The sequence below is a fragment of the Tachysurus vachellii genome, chromosome 14 (genome assembly GCF_030014155.1).
Source record: "Tachysurus vachellii isolate PV-2020 chromosome 14, HZAU_Pvac_v1, whole genome shotgun sequence".
Taxonomy (NCBI): domain Eukaryota; kingdom Metazoa; phylum Chordata; class Actinopteri; order Siluriformes; family Bagridae; genus Tachysurus; species Tachysurus vachellii.
The window spans coordinates 2,877,931-2,898,471 of record NC_083473.1 but is presented as its reverse complement, the minus strand read 5'-3'; the positions used below and the strand labels follow the sequence as shown (position 1 = coordinate 2,898,471).

The window sequence follows — 20,541 nt, the reverse complement described above, 5'->3', positions numbered from 1 at the left end:
GATTAATAGAATTCACCTTTGTTTTCATTCATAATCGATTATCCTTTAATATCGGTTTGTTTTGTATTTCATTAAAATATGCTGATATTGCTAATACTGTACCCTGCCCTAGAGATATATAGCAATGTTAGCAAACAATCAAAACATTAGCAAAGCTCTAAAGTGAAAAACTTCCATTTACACAAACACAGCTACTGTAATACTATTGTGTTATGTTGATTAAGGCTAATGCTTTTGTTTTGTGGTCTAATGCTAGTTCCGATGTGTTAAAAATAGTAGTATTATCATGTTGTGGGTTATCCAATACCAATGCTATACAAATACCAATACAAATACCAATACAAATACCAATGCTAATATGTTCCGTTAACGCTGATGGTCTTGTGTTGAGGTTTAATATGAATACTGCTGTGTTGCAACCTTATAATGTGTATATATATATATATATACAGTGATACCTCGAGATACGAGTGCTTTGACATACGAATTTTTTGAGATACGAGCTGTGATTCGACCAAATTTTTGCCTTCACCTGTCGCAAAGGCGCTGCGTGAGGTGCCGACCATCTGCGGATCCGTAATTTTCTGATCCGTTTTATGCGTTGGATCCGTTAAAAAATTTGAACTTGTGCAACTACACCGCATCTGATATGCCGACAGGACAGGTTTTTATTAAAACGACCGGCAGATGTTAGTGAGGAAAGAGTGACAAAAAAGGCAAAAACAAGTGTAGAGAAAGATGAAGAAAATTAAGCAAAATTAATGTAAAGAAAACAGAAATTGTAGCAATTATGTTCAGTTAAGAGAATTTCAGTTAAGTTCGTTAATTTTAGTGAAGTTTAGTTAAGTTCAATTTAAGTGTAAAGTAGAATTAAGAGTGTACAGTAGTAAGTAAGTGAACGAAAGTGAAAGTGTAACTCCTCCTAACTCCTCCGCCTGTTTACTCCTCCCTGAACCTCCGTGCACATCTTCCGTAAAGTAAAACCAGTTTATTTTTTTAACATTCTCTTTTATTACTGTATGTTTTTATACAATATTTGTAATTTATAAATACAGGTACTGAACATTTATCATATTCAAAACACACAAACAAAACAACTGGAGTGGAATTTTGTGAGCTGGAACGGATTAATAGGATTTCAATTCATTTAAATGGGGAAAATTGCTTTGAGATACGAGCAAAGTCACGGAACGAATTAAACTCGTATCTCGAGGTATTACTGTATATGTATATATATATATATATATATATATATATATATATATATATATATATATATATATATATACACTCACCGGCCACTTTATTAGGTACACCTTACTAGTACCGGTGTGGTCTTCTGCTGCTGTAGCCCGTCCGCCTCAAGGTTGTGCGTTCAGAGATGCTCTTCTACATACCTCGGTTGTAACGAGTGGTTATTTGAGTTACTGTTGCCTTTCTATCAGCTCGAACCAGTCTGGCCATTCTCCTCTGACCTCTGGCATCAACAAGGCATTTGCGCCCACAGAACTGCTGCTCACTGGATATTTTCTCTTTTTCGGACCATTCTCTGTAAACCCTAGAGATGGTTGTGTGTGAAAATCCCAGTAGATCAGCAGTTTCTGAAATACTCAGACCAGCCCGTCTGGCACCAACAACCATGCCACGTTCAAAGTCACTTAAATCACCTTTCTTCCTCATTCTGACGCTCGGTTTGAACTGCAGCAGATCGTCTTGACCATGTCTACATGCCTAAATGCATTGAGTTGCTGCCACGTGATTGGTTGATTAGAGATTTGCGTTAATGAGCAGTTGGACAGGTGTACCTAATAAAGTGGATAGTGAGTGTATATCATTATATATATATAATATTCATAATGCTATTGCAACATGGTCCAGTGTTTTGTTACTGAATAATCCTAATACTACAAAGGGTCTATGTTCTGTCACTAAAGTAGCTTGACTAAATAAATTTTACGAAATATACTATTGACTAAATAAACTCGTGAGCAGCGCTAGTAATGGTGTAAAGTGTTAATGTTGGAGGAGATAAAGTCACCTCACAGACAGAGAAGAGTCATTTTATTGTGTATGTAGTGTAATAAGTAGCCCAGGGCATCTGCTTCTCCGCTGCTTAATTTCATTTAAAACCATTTTCCAGTTACATTGACTTTCCCTGCAATATTTTATGTAAGGTCCCCAGAGAACATAATGTAGCTGATTAGTAACCAGTGAATAAGAAAGTAGAGAGTCGAACTCGGGATGTGGTAGCCTAGTGGTGAAGGTGTTAGGCTACCAATCGGAAGAAAGTAAATCACTCTGGAAAAGAGCATCTGCTAAATGCCACAAATGTAAACTGTGCATAACAAATAACGATATTCTGTGATTTACTGGTCAGTTGATATATATCTGCGTGATTAGATTAAAAAGTTGTGTGTAGTTATTATGTGTGATTAGAATAAAAGCCGTCTGTTGTTACGGTGTGCGATTACGCACTGACATGCACGCTCTGGAATGTGAAATGCATTTGAATATTTTCTCTATTTAAATATTTCCTTCTTCCTGGACTCATGTTCTGCTGCATCATGTAATCTAATAAATGCAAACATATGTATGAAACACACACACACACACACACACACACACATCTACTTTCAGGTCATGTCTTCCAGAGAACCAAAGGCTCACCAGATTAAAGTCTGGTGGCATTTTATTTCCTGTCCTTGGCATTTACATCCTGAGATAAAAAATAGATATTTAAAGAAGTGTTTTGAATATTGCGGTGCTGGCAGGTTGTGCTGAATTTCTACCGACATGTCTATTACAGTACGTTTGTCGTCCCAAGAGAGTGAAACAGAAAGACTGCTGATGCTAGTAAGCTGATTCTGACACGAACAAACTCAATTTGTACACCGGCATTCAGTTCTACGATATATATATATCACAAAACAATTAAAAAAACCTTTCATCATTCAATATAATCCAGTCATCTCTCGGAGCCGTGTCTCTGCAGCACTGATATAAAATCTAAATAGAAAAGTTCTACACAGGCAGATTTTTGTTCCCCAGGGTACAGATAATACAAACCCACCCTTGAAGGTATACCAGTATTCCTCGGAGTCTTATTGTGTATCTTAGTGATTTTCCTGCACAGCTATTTAGGGCACACAGTATAAGTTAAAGCATTTGTACCTCAGACTAACAGTTTAGTACGTGACCGTCACACTCGTATCTGCTTGTTGAACGTCCTATTCAGCATTTATTCATCGCTTCTTGCTCCTATAATAAGCTTAGGAAATGCTTTCCATTAGATGTTAGAGCGTGACTGTGGGGATTTGGGATCATTAGAGTGAGATCAGTAATGGACCTGATGTCAGTTGTGGAGGTCTGGGGTTCAGGTGGTTAAGTAGTCGGGTGATAAAGAGAGTGTACAGTAGGGGACAGTTAAATATTTACAAAAATCATCAGATTAATATAATTATATTTTTGATAAAGGGGTTATATTCTTGTAAAGAGACTTTTTTCTCCATTTTCATATGCACATTTTTTTAAACCATAACAATAGGCAATTTATTTTCATCAAACCTTAAATAAATAATCACTAACATATTTTATAAATTCATAATCATAGGTACCAATTTTTCAACTATAATTACAGACATAGTTTTTTTTTTAACTATAACCACAGACACAAATAACCTCAGACAGTCATTATACTTATACATTATACCATAACAACACCAAAAGGTACAAAAGGCCATAACCATAACAACAGACACATTTATATATAAACTTGACCATAGATACTTTTTAAACCACAATCACAGACACTTTTTACCATAAACCAAAAAATAGTATTTCATTTTAACCACAGACAGTATCAACATAACCACAGGCAGTATTACTAAAACTACAGACAGTATCAATATAAGCACAGACAGTATTACTACAACTACAGACATTATCAACATCATACCCAGACAGTATCAACCCAACCACAGACAGCATTTCTACAACCAAATACAGTATTAATATAAAAACAGACAGTGTAACTACAACCACAGATGGTATTAATATAACCACAGACAGTATCAACATAACTAGACAGTATTACTACAGCCACAGCCAGTATTACTGGAACCACATACTGTATTAATCTAACCACAGACAGTATTGCTACAACCACAGACAGTATTACTGGAAACAAAGACAGTATTAACATGACCACAGACAGTATTACTACAGCCACAGACAGTATTACTGGAACCAAAGACTGTATTAATCTAACCACAAACAGTACTAATATAACCACAGACAGTGTTACTACAACCACAGACAGTATCAACATTACCAGACAGTATCAACATAGCCACAGACAATATTACTGGAACCACAGACTGTATTAATCTAACCATAGACAGTATTGCTACAACCACAGGCAGTATTAATTTAACCACAGACAGTATTGCTACAACCACAGACAGTATTACTACAACCACAGACAGTATTACTCTAACCACAGACAGTATTAACATAACCACAGACATTTATTTCCATTAGTACAAACAGATTTTCATTGTAAACCCAGTATTATATATATTTTTTCAATAACTACAGACAGTCGTCTACATACACAGTCTCTGAATAAACATGTCAAGACACTGTGTTGGAGATTTCTCAATAGAAGATGTTGACTATGTTTAAAAAAAAAAGACAGCAGTGTATTTGTTTAAAGATCAGTATTTCCTTCTAATTTTTATTACTGACGAATTCCCAGAGCAGTCTTCACCCAACCCTATCCTGAGGGAGTCCAGATTTTCACTCTCTCAGCTCCCAAATCACCTTCAGTAACTATTCAGTGCTCCGTGTTTCTCGGTTTTCATCCACTGAGAGCTGAGAGACTGCAGATATGTGAGAGCTGAGAGACTGCAGATATGTGGACTGTGTGAAGACCCTGAGGACTGGCTTTGGGAAATGCTGCTGTAGATGGTTAGGTGCTTGCAGGTGGAGCAGAAATTTGAGTAGATTTGAGTGTTCTTTAACATCACCACAATCACCACACCTGTGAGCAGTGACATAGAAAATCACGTAGCTTCATTAAAAAACTGACCCAGAATAGTTCAATCAAAAAAAAATGGGAAAAGAAAATGGAATTCTACTTAGAATTTCATGTGTTCTCTCAATTGGCTTAAAGACCTGAAATCTGTCAGTGTTTGTGGTTTTGTGGTCAGTCTGTAACTTTGTTGTCAGTCTGTAACTCTGTGCTCAGTCTATAACCTTGTGCTCAGTCTCTAAACCTGTGGTCAGTCTGTAACTCTGTGCTCAGTCTCTAAATCTGTGGTCAGTCTGTAACTCTGTGGTCAGTCTCTAAATCTGTTGTCAGTCTGTAACTCTGTGGTCAGTCTGTAACTCTGTGGTCAGTCTGTAACTTTGTAGTCAGTCTGTAACTCTGTGGTCAGTCTGTAACTTTGTAGTCAGTCTGTAACTTTGTGGTCAGTCTGTAACTTTGTGGTCAGTCTGTAACTTTGTGGTCAGGCTGTAACTTTGTGCTCAGTCTGTAACTCTGTGGTCAGTCTGTAACTTTGTGGTCAGTCTGTAACTCTGTGGTCAGTCTGTAACTCTATGGTCAGTGTGGTCAGTCTGTAACTTTGTGGTCAGTCTGTAACTCTGTGGTCAGTCTGTAACTTTGTGGTCAGTCTGTAAATCTGTGCTCAGTCTGTAACTCTGTGCTCAGTCTATAACCTTGTGCTCAGTCTCTAAATCTGTGCTCAGTCTATAACCTTGTGCTCAGTCTCTAAATCTGTGGACAGTCTGTAACTCTGTGGTCAGTCTGTAACTCTGTGTTCAGTCTCTAAATCTGTTGTCAGTCTGTAACTCTGTGGTCAGTCTGTAACTCTGTAGTCAGTCTGTAACTTTGTGGTCAGTCTGTAACTCTGTGGTCAGTCTGTAACTTTGTGGTCAGTCTGTAACTCTGTGGTCAGTCTGTAACTCTGTGCTCAGTCTCTAAATCTGTGGTCAGTCTGTAACTCTGTGGTCAGTCTCTAAATCTGTGGTCAGTCTGTAACTTTGTGGTCAGTCTGTAACTTTGTAGTCAGACTGTAACTGTGGTCAGTCTGTAACTTTGTGGTCAGTCTGTAACTTTGTACTCAGTCTGTAACTTTGTGGTCAGTCTGTAACTCTGTGGTCAGTCTGTAACTTTGTAGTCAGTCTGTAACTCTGTGGTCAGTCTGTAACTCTGTGGTCAGTCTGTAACTTTGTAGTCAGTCTGTAACTTTGTGGTCAGTCTAACTCTATGGTCAGTCTGTAACTTTGTGGTCAGTCTGTAACTCTGTGGTCAGTCTGTAACTCTGTGGTCAGTCTGTAACTTTGTAGTCAGTCTGTAACTCTGTGGTCAGTCTAACTCTATGGTCAGTCTGTAACTTTGTGGTCAGTCTGTAACTTTGTGGTCAGTCTGTAAATTTGTGCTCAGTCTGTAACTCTGTGCTCAGTCTGTAACTTTGTGCTCAGTCTGAAACCTGAGGTAAGGAAAGAGACATTCCTGTTCTTATGATGAGAACATGTCTGTGGTTAATTAAAAAACAAATGAATTAATAAATTCATACTGACTGAGATTGCAATAAAAAGCCTAAAAAAAAACAAACAAAAATAATAAATAAATAGTTAAAATACATTTTTATATATAAAGACATTCAAAAAATGTCTGTAATTATAATAATAAGTGTGGTTATGGTTTAAAACCATGTGTGTATATTTTGGTAAGATTTTCTAGACATTATGATGAAAAACTGTCTGTGGTTATGGAAGAAAGTGTCTGTGGTTAAAGTGAAAAAATGTCTGTGCTTAAAAATAGCTTTTGTGGGTCACATGAAAACCCGGTGGTCTGAAAAAACACGGTCTGTGATTATGTTTAAAAAAAGGAGACTGTAAGTGGTTAAGGATCATCAGGTCCATGAAGCTGAGATGGAGCAAGTGCAGATTATCAACAGAACTTTAATGGAAATAAGATCTTATGAAAGTAATGAAGCCAAACTCAGGAATGCTCAGTCAGATTAAAAAGCTTGGTATCATCAGAACACAGAACAGAGGGTCACTGACTAAACACTTTAACTGTCGGTGACTGTGGATGTCTTCAGTGGGAAGTGTAGTGACTGTAGGCTGCTGTGAATGCTGGGAAGTTTTGATGAGAAAGAAAGTTGATAACAACAAAAAAATATAAAAACAATCAAGCAAACAAACAGCTGTCTGTACTTTTGGTAATAATTTGTCTGTAGTTATGTTAACAAAAAGAAATATTTGTCTGTTTTAAAGACATTGTGTCTGTCGTTTTTTAATAACAAGTTATGATTAGAAAAAAAAACTGCGTGTAATTATTTGGGGGGGGAAATTTGTGGTAACCCATGTCTGTAGTTCTGGTAAACAAACAAACAAATAAATAAATAAATAAACCCACTGAGGTAAGACACGCAATCAAACAAACAAACAAATCAGTTATTCTAAAATGTGTCTAGTTCTAGTAGATGAATGAATGAATGAATGAATGAATGAATGAATAAACAAACAAACAAACAAACAAATAAATAAATAAACTGGTTATGGTAAATCCTGTCTGTAGATTTGGTTAAAAAGTCTGTAGTTCTGGTTTAAAGACATCTATGCTTTTGATAAACTATGGTTATATTTAAAACAGTGTCTGTGATTAGAAGATAATCTGTCTGTAGTTATTTGAAGGTCTGGCTCAGTACAGAGTCCCCAACAGGTTAGAATTCAGTGGACTGTATAGAGAGCAGGTTCTGCTGAAGGACGAGGAGATGAAGGTGCTGAACCTCCATCAGCTGCACACCTTCACACATAGCCAGAAGAGGTGCGGAGAGTTTGTGGCACTCAGGCACTCTCTCCAATGAATGAGCTGGTTCATTGCAGCAAAGTCCCATGATTCTCCCGCTCATGTGATTTATATAATTCTGCCCTCACCGGCACGCCAGATCATCGGATCAGGAGCAGCATGATGATGCAGGAATCTCTGAACAATGGAATGGCGCTGCATTGGGCTGACGGCCGGTACGTTGCATTAGATTAGATATATGAATAAATATTTCTATTTTATATAGTAGGAATTTAGGAATGTGAAGGTTTAATTGTGTATAAAGTGGATTTAACTTTGTGTGTGTGTGTGAGTGTGTGTGTGAGTTAAATCTCTCTAAAGACACTTCTCCGAACGCTTGAGCTGTTGCTTTGTCGATCGAAGCTATTTTTAGCGGAAGACATAACGAGCCAGAGGACTGAGGCAGTCCTGCAGATAGATTGTTTGTTCAGCGCTTTACCTTCATCTCATCGTGTGTCGTGTGTCACTAAATGGTGCTGCCGTGAACGGACAAAAGTGTTGTGTGTGAAGGTGGACGAGGTGGAGTTCAGCAGGACGTGTACAGTACACCGTGTGATGCCCTCTGGAAGTCAGAATAATTCATAAGTAACGCTTTTCAGAGTGTTTCTCATGTTCTCCGTGTATCCGTACGGATCTCCTCGTGGTTTTCGAGGTTCTTCACACCTTTACAAATGTGTGTTTGTGTTTGTGTGTGAAAGATATAATAGACATTAATTCTACACTGCACTAATACATACACACACACACACACACACACACACACACACCAGGCACCGCTTGCTGTAAATGTTCCTCAATGCTCACACTCCTATCAGTTTGTTAAGTAAACGCTCTCCTCCTCAGAGACCTACGCTGCATGCAGGAAGTAGCGCACGCTGCGACACCGTGAGAAACGAGATGTTTTTTGTTTCTTCCCTGTGTGTCTTCTTTTGATTGTAAGAACATAAAAGAAGCTCCACTGCAGAGTGGACCACGATGCCTGCGATGATGTCACGACACCGTGTGAAGGTTCTAAGATCGCAGCATTATTTCTGGCTAGCTTAGGTTTGGTGTTCTGGTGCGTATTCTGGTCGCTTAGCAACAGCGCAGACGCTGTACGCTAGAATACGTCACCTGTTGGCCGTGTGATGTCACACACTGCCGTTCAACAATCAGGCAGTAATCATTAGCTAGCTCGTATCTGGTGTGCGTCTTTGCCACAGTTGCTTAGCAACCGTGTCCTGTTTTACTGTAAACCTCCGAATTAAAGTGTTTGGGAGTTTTTACTGGAATTACGCCCGGACATACATGATGTAGTGGACTGTTATGTTTTTTTAATCAAGCTTGGAATCACACCAGCATGATTAGCTAGCTGATAAAGGCGTGATGATGATATATCTCGTTGCTTAGCAACAGTTTCCTATTTAACTGCAACCCGATGATCAGTCGAAAGTAACTGAAATTCCACTCGGACGTCTGTGTTTCAGTTTACTGTTCTGTTCTCTGTTCATGGTGAACTTTCCACAGTCTCCATATCATGATAAGCTAGCTAAGGTTGAAATTTCCCATGTTGTTTAGCAACAGCGTTCCTTTTCTAGTCGCCTATTACGTTGTAGAATCGGCTAAAAGCCTGATGCTCTTTAACCCTTTGAAGGTTGCCGATGTAATGAATTCCTCTGCAGCTCGTGCTGACTCACTTCCTCCTCTACCTCCACACCCTGGAGATATAAGTGGTCTTGGAGTCTACTGTGTTCAAGCATCAATCACAGGCTCTTGACCTCGGCATGTTTACAGAAGCGTCAGCCTTCTAACCCTTTTGCTTTCTGCATAGCTTAGTGAAGCTCTGTATCGCTGATCTCCAGACAACTGGAACAACTGATCTGCTTAGTTTAATCAAATATGAGTTTCCTAAACCCCAGGAATGAGGGATAAGGTATTAATCTACAGCGCACTGGTGCATAGGTTTCTTCATGAAGAGAAGGAGAGTTCAGAATTTAGCATGTTAGCACTTGTTAGCTTTGTTGGATGTTTTTGTTTTTATTTTTTATTAAATGTCTGAAGGGGCACGGTGGCTTAGTGGTTAGCACGTTCACCTCACACCTCCAGGGTTGGGGGTTCGATTCCCGCCTCCACCTTGTGTGTGTGGAGTTTACATATTCTCCCCGTGCCTCGGGGGTTTCCTCCGGGTACTCCGGTTTCCTCCCCCGGTCCAAAGACATGCATGGTAGGTTGATTGGCATCTCTGGAAAATTGTCCGTAGTGTGTGAGTGTGTGAGTGAATGAGAGTGTGTGTGTGCCCTGTGATGGGTTGGCACTCCGTCCAGGGTGTATCCTGCCTTGATGCCCGATGACGCCTGAGATAGGCACAGGCTCCCCGTGACCCGAGGTAGTTCGGATAAGCGGTAGAGAATGAGTGAGTGAGTGAATGTCTGAAATCTTGTCTGTGGTCCACACAAGCTCAAGCTATTTTATTGTGTGACATCAGTACAGCTCCACTCTTTGTGATGCAAAGTGATTAAACAGGACTACAGACGATATCAGGGATGTGTTTATGCTAATAACACACACACACACACACACATTAATTACCATTACAACAGGATACCAGGGTAAGCAGGACAGGAAGCATTGACCTTATAGAACTGGATAGATTATGAAGGTTACACAAGGACATAACCAGCTGACATATGAATGTGATTGGATTAGAATCCTTACGTACTTAACGTTCGTTAATCAACACGCCTCGATCAGCTGGACAAATCACTGGGTACGTTTAAGGTTTCCTCACGTCACCTACGTTTCTTCACATCACCTCGTCATCGATCGTGTTCCTCTAACAGCACGACCGGTGCAATAAGCACAATTAGTTCAGGTGTTAACAAACGTGTCGACGTTTAGAATTTTATCACACGTCAGTAAAGCTGAGAGGAGCTGGGGTCTAAATATCAGGCTGAACTTCAGAGATGACGATTTAACGTGCGCCATGAAGGAGTGACAGATAGAAGTAATAAAATACACAGAGTACATGCTCGAGGGTCAGAGCACACACACACACACACGGCCTATGGGAGTGTACGACGGTCTCGACGGAATTAAACCATCGATCACTCGGCACAAAGCCGCAGAGCACGTTATCGATCTGGGACGCAACCTGAGAAAGTGTGAGCATCAGGATGAATTTTATTATATGACAAATACACACACATACACACATACACACACACATACACACACATACACACACAAACACACACATACACACACACACACATGCACACACATACACACATACACACACACACATACACACACATACACACACACACATACACACACATGCACACACATGCACACACATACACACACATAAACACACATACACACATAAACACACACAAACACAGATTTCATTAAATATACTGTACTGTATCTCCTGAAAAAAAACTCCTGCAGGCATCACACAGACGACCGAGCACTTAGAGAGGCCTGTCTGTCTGAACACGTCTGTCTGAACACGTCTGTCTGAACACATCTGTCTGAACATGTCACTTCTGAACACGTCTGTCTGAACACGTCTGTCTGAACACGTCTGTCTGAACACGTCTGTCTGAACATGTCACCTCTGAACACGTCTGTCTGAACACGTCTGTCTGAACACGTCTGTCTGAACACATCTGTCTGAACATGTCACTTCTGAACACGTCACCTCTGAACACATCTGTCTGAACACGTCTGGCTGAACACGTCTGGCTGAACACGTCTGGCTGAACACGTCTGGCTGAACACATCTGTCTGAACATGTCACTTCTGAACACATCTGTCTGAACACGTCTGTCTGAACATGTCACCTTTGAACACGTCTGTCTGAACACGTCTCTCTGAACACGTCTGTCTGAACACGTCTCTCTGAACACGTCTCTCTGAACACGTCTCTCTGAACACGTCTCTCTGAACACGTCTGTCTGAACACGTCTCTCCGAACACGTCTCTCCGAACACGTCTCTCCGAACACGTCTCTCCGAACACGTCTCTCCGAACACGTCTGTCTGAACATGTCTCTCTGAACACGTCTGTCTGAACACATCTCTCTGAACACATCTCTCTGAACACGTCTGTCTGAACATGTCTCTCTGAACACATCTCTCTGAACATGTCTGTCTGAACATGTCTGTCTGAACATGAATCTAGAATGTTCTCTCCAGAACAAGCTTGAGGAACAGTAGATGTTCAGCAGCTTTGGGTTTTTCGGTGACAAACTAACTGAACAAACAGCTCATGTCAGGTTCAGGTTCATTTATTGATATTTGAAACTCAACACAGACAACGGCGTGACATTACACTTCATAACAAGCATATTTTTTTCATTTATTATTCCAGCTCGTACAAGCTGTATTTAATCCCAGCACCCTGGAATAAAAGCACTACAAAGATCACCTCATATCTCCGAGCCTCTTAATCTCAGCTCAGGATGGCTCTCATAAAAGTTTGATTATTGCTAAAAGTAGACATCTTTTTCATTTCTGCTCCTACGCTCAGCTTCCTTTTCCTCTTTCGAACCTCACAGGGACGGACATCTGTGTGTGTGTGTGTGTGTGTTTTAAATCCTTTCATCATGGCTTGATGTGAAAACTCAGCTACTGCACAGCCACACTCTGGCACTCATGAATATTTGAACACAGCTGAATGATGACAATGTCAGAGACAGTATTCAATATAAAGGTGTAGAAGCAAAGACTTCTGGACATGTGACATCATCATAACATTCAGCTATGTTCTCGTCTATTCAGCTATTACACATGCTTGTGATTTGACCAATTCAATAGTTTCAGCCACAATCATAACAAACTCTAAATCATGTCTGTGAAGGTTCTCAGTCATCCAGGTGAGGTTCTACTGGTGAGGATATCCAGGTGAGGTTTTACTGGTGAGGATATCCAGGTCAGGTTTTACTGGTGAGGATATCCAGGTCAGGATATCCAGGTGAGGATATCCAGGTGAGGTTCTATTGGTTGAGGATATCCAGGTGAGGTTCTACTGTGAGGATATCCATGTGAGGTTCTACTGGTGAGGCTATCCAGGTGAGGTTCTACTGGTGAGGATATCCAGGTGAGGTTCTACTGGTTGAGGATATCCAGGTGAGGTTCTACTGGTGAGGATATCCAGGTGAGGTTCTACTGGTGAGGATATCCAGGTGAGGTTCTACTGGTGAGGATATCCAGGTGAGGTTCTACTGGTTGAGGATATCCAGGTGAGGTTCTACTGGTGAGGATATCCAGGTCAAGATATCCAGGTGAGGATATCCAGGTGAGGTTCTATTGGTTGAGGATATCCAGGTGAGGTTCTATTGGTTGAGGATATCCAGGTGAGGTTCTATTGGTTGAGGATATCCAGGTGAGGTTCTACTGGTGAGGATATCCAGGTGAGGTTCTACTGGTGAGGATATCCAGGTGAGGTTCTACTGGTGAGGATATCCAGGTGAGGTTCTACTGGTGAGGATATCCAGGTGAGCTTATCATTGTGAAGTTATCTGGAAGTTGGGTCAGGTCAAATGGACATCTTTCTTGTTAGACTAAAATGTTTCATTACTCATCCAAGCTTGGAAACCTCCACAAATTTCAAAGATGATCCCTGGATAAGCTCATTAACATAGGAGAATGTGAGAGTAGGAGGAATCGTTAGGAGTAGGGAGTAAAGAGTAAAGAGATTCATTAGCAGTGTTGTTTGGAGTAAAGAGATTCATTAGCAGTAGAGGGAGTCATTAGGAGTAGACGGAGTCATTTGGAGTAGAGGGAGTCATTTGGAGTAGGGAGAGTCATTAGGAGTAGAGGGAGTCATTTGGAGTAGCGAGAGGCATTAGGAGTAGAGGGAGTCATTTGGAGTAGAGGGAGTCATTAGGAGTAGACGGAGTCATTTGGAGTAGAGGGAGTCATTAGGAGTAGAGGGAGTCATTAGGAGTAGAGGGAGTCATTAGGTGTAGAGGGAGTCATTAGGAGTAGACGGAGTCATTAGGAGTAGAGGGAGTCATTAGGTGTAGGGAGAGTCATTAGGAGTAGAGGGAGTCATTTGGAGTAGGGAGAGTCATTAGGAGTAGAGGGAGTCATTTGGAGTAGAGGGAGTCATTAGGAGTAGACAGAGTCATTTGGAGTAGAGGGAGTCATTAGGAGTAGACGGAGTCATTAGGAGTAGAGGGAGTCATTAGGAGTAGGGAGAGTCATTTGGAGTAGAGGGAGTCATTTGGAGTAGAGGGAGTCATTAGGAGTAGACGGAGTCATTTGGAGTAGAGGGAGTCATTAGGAGTAGACGGAGTCATTAGGAGTAGAGGGAGTCATTAGGAGTAGGGAGAGTCATTAGGAGTAGAGGGAGTCATTAGGAGTAGAGGGAGTCATTAGGAGTAGAGGGAGTCATTTGGAGTAGATGGAGTCATTAGGAGTAGGGAGAGTCATTAGGAGTAGAGGGAGTCATTAGGAGTAGACGGAGTCATTAGGAGTAGAGGGAGTCATTAGGAGTAGGGAGAGTCATTTGGAGTAGAGGGAGTCATTTGGAGTAGAGGGAGTCATTTGGAGTAGAGGGAGTCATTTGGAGTAGCGTGTCATTTGAAGTAGGGAGAGTCATTTGGAGTAGTGGGAGTCATTTGGAGTAGCGTGTCATTTGAAGTAGGGAGAGTCATTTGGAGTAGAGGGAGTCATTAGGAGTAGGGAGAGTCATTAGGAGTAGAGGGAGTCATTTGGAGTAGAGGGAGTCATTTGGAGTAGAGGGAGTCATTTGGAGTAGCGTGTCATTTGAAGTAGGGAGAGTCATTTGGAGTAGAGGGAGTCATTAGGAGTAGGGAGAGTCATTAGGAGTAGAGGGAGTCATTTGGAGTAGAGGGAGTCATTTGGAGTAGAGGGAGTCATTTGGAGTAGCGTGTCATTTGAAGTAGGGAGAGTCATTTGGAGTAGTGGGAGTCATTTGGAGTAGCGTGTCATTTGAAGTAGGGAGAGTCATTTGGAGTAGAGGGAGGTGATGCCATGGTAAATATGAGGAGGAGTCTTCATATCTTCAAGAGGCTTAGTGTTTGTTTACTGGAAGATTTACAGTTAAGAGATGAAGAGGGGAAGCAGGACAGAAGAAGCAATTAGGGAAACAGATCCACATGCTGGATAAGGAGAGTCCGAGAGATAAAATGTCAGGGTCAGTTACATAAATCTGAAGCACAATCTATCGTTAGGGTTAGTGCATGCAGATCTACATGGTTTGTGTAGTACACGTGTTCTGCACAAGGTTTGGTTGTGTTAACAGCTTTATTTATTACTTTATTTATTCATAAATATTGAAAATCACGACATGTTTACAAGATCAGTTTGGACATTTGGACTTCCTCCATTTCTTTCTCTTACCATCAGAGGACAAAATGACAAGCCATGATGCTCGGGCCAAATGCTGCTTTGTCGGCAAATGGTGCTCAGTCTAAATGTCACTGAGTGCTAGGCTGGATCATCGCCACCACAGCGATATTATCATCATCATCATCATCATCATCCTCATCATCATACCAAACAGCCATGACCTTTAGAGGATCAGGATGGGACGCTTGTTCCAGGGTAAAACAAAGCCTGAATGGAGAACGATGTCATTTATGGCATTACATTTGATAATGTAAACATAGCTCTTTGCTAAAATCTTCTGCTTTATAAGTAAGAAGCAACAGTCGTGTGTTTGTTTCCTATCCCTCATACGCTTACGCTGCAGTCCCTGTGATCTGTGCTGTGTATCAGCTGACGTGTTGTTTAGCTCAATAACTTAACAACAGGGACATTATAAGTTGGGAGACTAAAGGAGAGAGAGATTTAACGACAGCGTTAGGGAAAAGAGTGTATGGTAATGTGGTGGTTCAGTAAAACATTCAGTATTCAGTACACATCACTTTTCTAAACACTTCAGTATTCAGTAGACTTCAGAATTTTGTACATTTCACTATTCATTCTTCAGTATTCATTACATTTCAGTATTCAGTACACATCGCTTTTCTAAACACTTCAGTATTCAGTAGACTTTAGTATTTTATACATTTCATTATTCGTTACACTTCAGTATTCATTACCCTTCACTATTCTTAACACTTCAGTATTCTGTACGTTTCTGTATACATCTGCCAAATGTTGTACACTTCACTATTCGATACACTTCAGTATTCTCCACATTTCAGTATTCAGTACATTTTAATATTCTGTACACTTCACTATTCAATACACTTCAGTATTTATTAAACTTCAGTATTCTCTACATTTCAGTGTTCAGTACATTTTAATATTCTGTACACTTCACTATTCGATACACTTCACTATTCAATACACTTCAGTATTCTCTACATTTCAGTATTCAGTACATTTTAATATTCTGTACACTTCACTATTCAATACACGTCAGTATTCTCTACATTTCAGTATTCAGTACATTTTAATATTCTGTACACTTCACTATTCAATACACTTCAGTATTTATTACACTTCCGTATTCTCCACATTTTAGTACTGTTTAGACTACAGTATTCTTCACACTTCAGTATTTAGTACACTGAAGAATTCTATACATTTCAGTATTCATTACACTTCAGTATTCTGTACATTTCTGTGGGGAGGTGGTATCTCAGTGTTTAAGTTGTTGGACTACTGACAGGTAGGTCCTTAGTTCAAATCACAAGACCGGCAATTGGGCTGACAATACTGGGTCCCTGAGCAAGGCCCTTAACCCTCAGTTGTGCTGTTGTATAAATGTATTGCATCTGCCAAATGATGGAAATTTCAGTATTCGTTACAAATCACTATTCTATACACTTCAGTATTCTCATAATTTTAATATTCATTGCATTTCAGTATTCTGTTCTCATCACTATTCAATACACTACGATATTCAGTACACGTCAATATTCATTGCACTTGACAGTGTGTATGAAACGTGTGTAATGTCTCCTGAAATGCAGAAAAAGTCAGGACAGTGAATGACATACTGAACTTTTGTTCCCACAATTACTCAATGCTGTGGATTTTATAGGGAATGGTATTTGTTTTAATCTCCTGAGAATAATATTCTTCTTTTCTTTACATTCAATTCATGTTTTCAAAGAAAAAAGGTGTCTCTTGTCTCCTGTGCAGCGAGAGAAATGATAAACAGTGAAAAGTGAATGAACCGACAGGGAGACGGTGAAATGTGAAAGGTCTGGGCATTTAAATCCTTGGACTCCGGTTTGTCCATCTGTACACTCAGAGATTAGTGTGTTCCTCATTCCCTGTTGCTATGAAGCAGAGCTCCTTTGACACCAGCATGTCGGTCAGGGCAAACATTACCTTGGATGACTCAGTGTTGGGGTAATCAGAGACTCATCTCCTGCTATTGCCTTCATCCAGGCCATTGTTACTTTCTTTATGCTAACAATGGGTCGCTACAGTAAACATCGCCTGTAACCATGAGCAAACAGTGATGATGAATGCAACACAGCAGGCACAGAGAGCTGTGAGAGTCACACAGCCTGTCTCACAGCTTTCACCTAGCGTCATTCAAGTCTTTCTCATTTCGCTGTTTTTCTCTCTGGATAATGAGATGACGCACTTGATAAAGCGATGACAGAAGTCACTGACCTGAAATTTCTGGAAATACAGAATTTTTATTTTTCGAAAGATAAAATGTACAAATTATTTATGTGTCATGAGAAATAAATAAGATTTTATATATATATATATTTATTTATTTATTTATTCCCCTGTGTGGCCTCAAGCGGCATGCTCATTGGAATATTAGGCCACGCCCACCAAGGCACTTCTCAAAAATATATTGTTCTTTCTTTGTTTAATAACATATTTGTCTCACCCAAAGGTGTCCCTCTGTCTCACTCAAACACACTCCCATCAGTCTCAGTTAAAGCAACACCCATCTGTCTCACTCAAACACACACACACGTGTCTCACTCAAACACACACCCATCTGTCTCACTCAAACTCACACACACGTGTCTCACTCAAACACACACCCATCAGTCTCAGTTAAAGCAACACCCATCTGTCTCACTCAAACACACACCCACGTGTCTCACTCAAACACTCACCCATCTGTCTCACTCAAACTCACACCCATCTGTCTCACTCAAACACACTCCCATCTGTCTCACTCAAACTCACACCCATCTGTCTCACTCAAACACACTCCCATCTGTCTCACTCAAACACACACCCACGTGTCTCACTCAAACACACTCCCATCTGTCTCACTCAAACACACACCCACGTGTCTCACTCAAACACACTCCCATCTGTCTCAGTTAAAGCAACACCCATCTGTCTCACTCAAACACACTCCCATCTGTCTCACTCAAACACACACCCACGTGTCTCACTCAAACACACTCCCATCTGTCTCACTCAAACACACACCCATCTGTCTCACTCAAACACACTCCCATCTGTCTCACTCAAACACACACCCACGTGTCTCACTCAAACACACACCCACGTGTCTCACTCAAACACACTCCCATCTGTCTCACTCAAACACACTCCCATCTGTCTCACTCAAACTCACACCCACGTGTCTCACTCAAACACACTCCCATCTGTCTCACTCAAACTCACACCCATCTGTCTCACTCAAACACACTCCCATCTGTCTCACTCAAACTCACACCCATCTGTCTCACTCAAACACACACCCATCTGTCTCACTCAAACACACACCCACGTGTCTCACTCAAACACACACCCATCTGTCTCACTCAAACACACACCCATCTGTCTCACTCAAACACACTCCCATCTGTCTCACTCAAACACACACCCACGTGTCTCACTCAAACACACACCCACGTGTCTCACTCAAACATACTCCTATCTGTCTCACTCAAACACACTCCCATCTGTCTCACTCAAACACACTCCCATCTGTCTCACTCAAACACACACCCACGTGTCTCACTCAAACACACACCCATCTGTCTCACTCAAACACACACCCATCTGTCTCACTCAAACACACTCCCATCTGTCTCACTCAAACACACACCCACGTGTCTCACTCAAACTCACACCCATCTGTCTCACTCAAACTCACACCCATCTGTCTCACTCAAACACACACCCATCTGTTTCACTCAAACTCACACCCATCTGTCTCACTCAAACACACACCCACCTGTCTCACTCAAACACACACCCACCTGTCTCACTCAAACACACACCCACCTGTCTCACTCAAACACACACCCACCTGTCTCACTCAAACACACTCCCATCTGTCTCACTCAAACTCACACCCATCTGTCTCACTCAAACTCACACCCATCTGTCTCACTCAAACACACTCCCATCTGTCTCACTCAAACTCACACCCATCTGTCTCACTCAAACTCACACCCATCTGTCTCACTCAAACACACTCCCATCTGTCTCACTCAAACTCACACCCATCTGTCTCACTCAAACTCACACCCATCTGTCTCACTCAAACTCACACCCATCTGTCTCACTCAAACTCACACCCATCTGTCTCACTCAAACACACTCCCATCTGTCTCACTCAAACTCACACCCATCTGTCTCACTCAAACACACTCCCATCTGTCTCACTCAAACTCTCACCCATCTGTCTCACTCAAACACACACCCACCTGTCTCACTCAAACACACTCCCATCTGTCTCACTCAAACACATGCCCATCTGTCTCACTCAAACTCACACCCATCTGTCTCACTCAAACTCACACCCATCTGTCTCACTCAAACTCACACCCATCTGTCTCACTCAAACACACTCACATCTGTCTCACTCAAACACACTCCCATCTGTCTCACTCAAACTCACACCCACCTGTCTCACTCAAACACACTCCCATCTGTCTCACTCAAACTCTCACCCATCTGTCTCACTCAAACACACACCCACCTGTCTCACTCAAACACACTCCCATCTGTCTCACTCAAACACATGCCCATCTGTCTCACTCAAACACACTCCCATCTGTCTCACTCAAACACACTCCCATCTGTCTCACTCAAACACACACCCACCTGCCTCACTCAAACACACGCCCATCTGTCTCACTCAGACACACACCCACCTGCCTCACTCAAACACATGCCCATCTGTCTCACTCAGACATAGCCATCATTCTCATTTAAACACACCCATCTGTCTTACTTAAAGATACTCCCATCTGTCTCACTCAAAGCCATATTTGTCCAGATCACTCAGATGCATGTTTGTCTCTCTCAAAAACACACTCACACACAAAGGACACACCCATTTACCACACACAAGGCACACCTATTTATCTCATTTGAAGACATGCCCATGTGTCCAGTTCACGACACTCATCTTTCGCACTCAAAGACAACACGCCAACCCGTCTCTCTTTCACTCGTGACCACACATCCTGCTTTAATTGTACTCTTATCGGCTTATCGGACACCTCTGCTCTTTCTGAGCACCAGACTGATGCCGTTTGTCCTCTATGTGTCTCCCTGTAGGTGATGGAATAGGTGATGTCTGAAGTACAGGGCACTGTGGAGTTTTCTGTGGAGCTACACAAATTTCACAATGTGGATCTCTTCCAGAGAGGGTAAGTCCATTTGGAAGCCTCTTCAGCATGCAACTATGTTTGTAAGTAAGTACATTTTATTTGTAGAGCACGTTTCAATCAACGACTGTCGTCCAAGTGACTTTACAAAGTGCTCAGC

The 20,541-nt window shown here is 41.2% G+C and overlaps 1 protein-coding gene across 1 annotated transcript in view; it reads left to right on the top strand.

Moving 5' to 3' along the window:
* The window catches only part of fam135b (family with sequence similarity 135 member B), a 70,150-nt gene that overhangs the window by 3,268 nt on the left and 46,341 nt on the right, over window positions 1-20,541 (top strand). Inside the window, exon 2 of the mRNA XM_060887281.1 lies at window positions 20,332-20,423. Within this exon, the coding sequence (XP_060743264.1) occupies window positions 20,347-20,423 (77 nt within the window). The 5' untranslated portion in view covers window positions 20,332-20,346. The remainder of the gene's footprint in view (window positions 1-20,331; window positions 20,424-20,541) is intronic.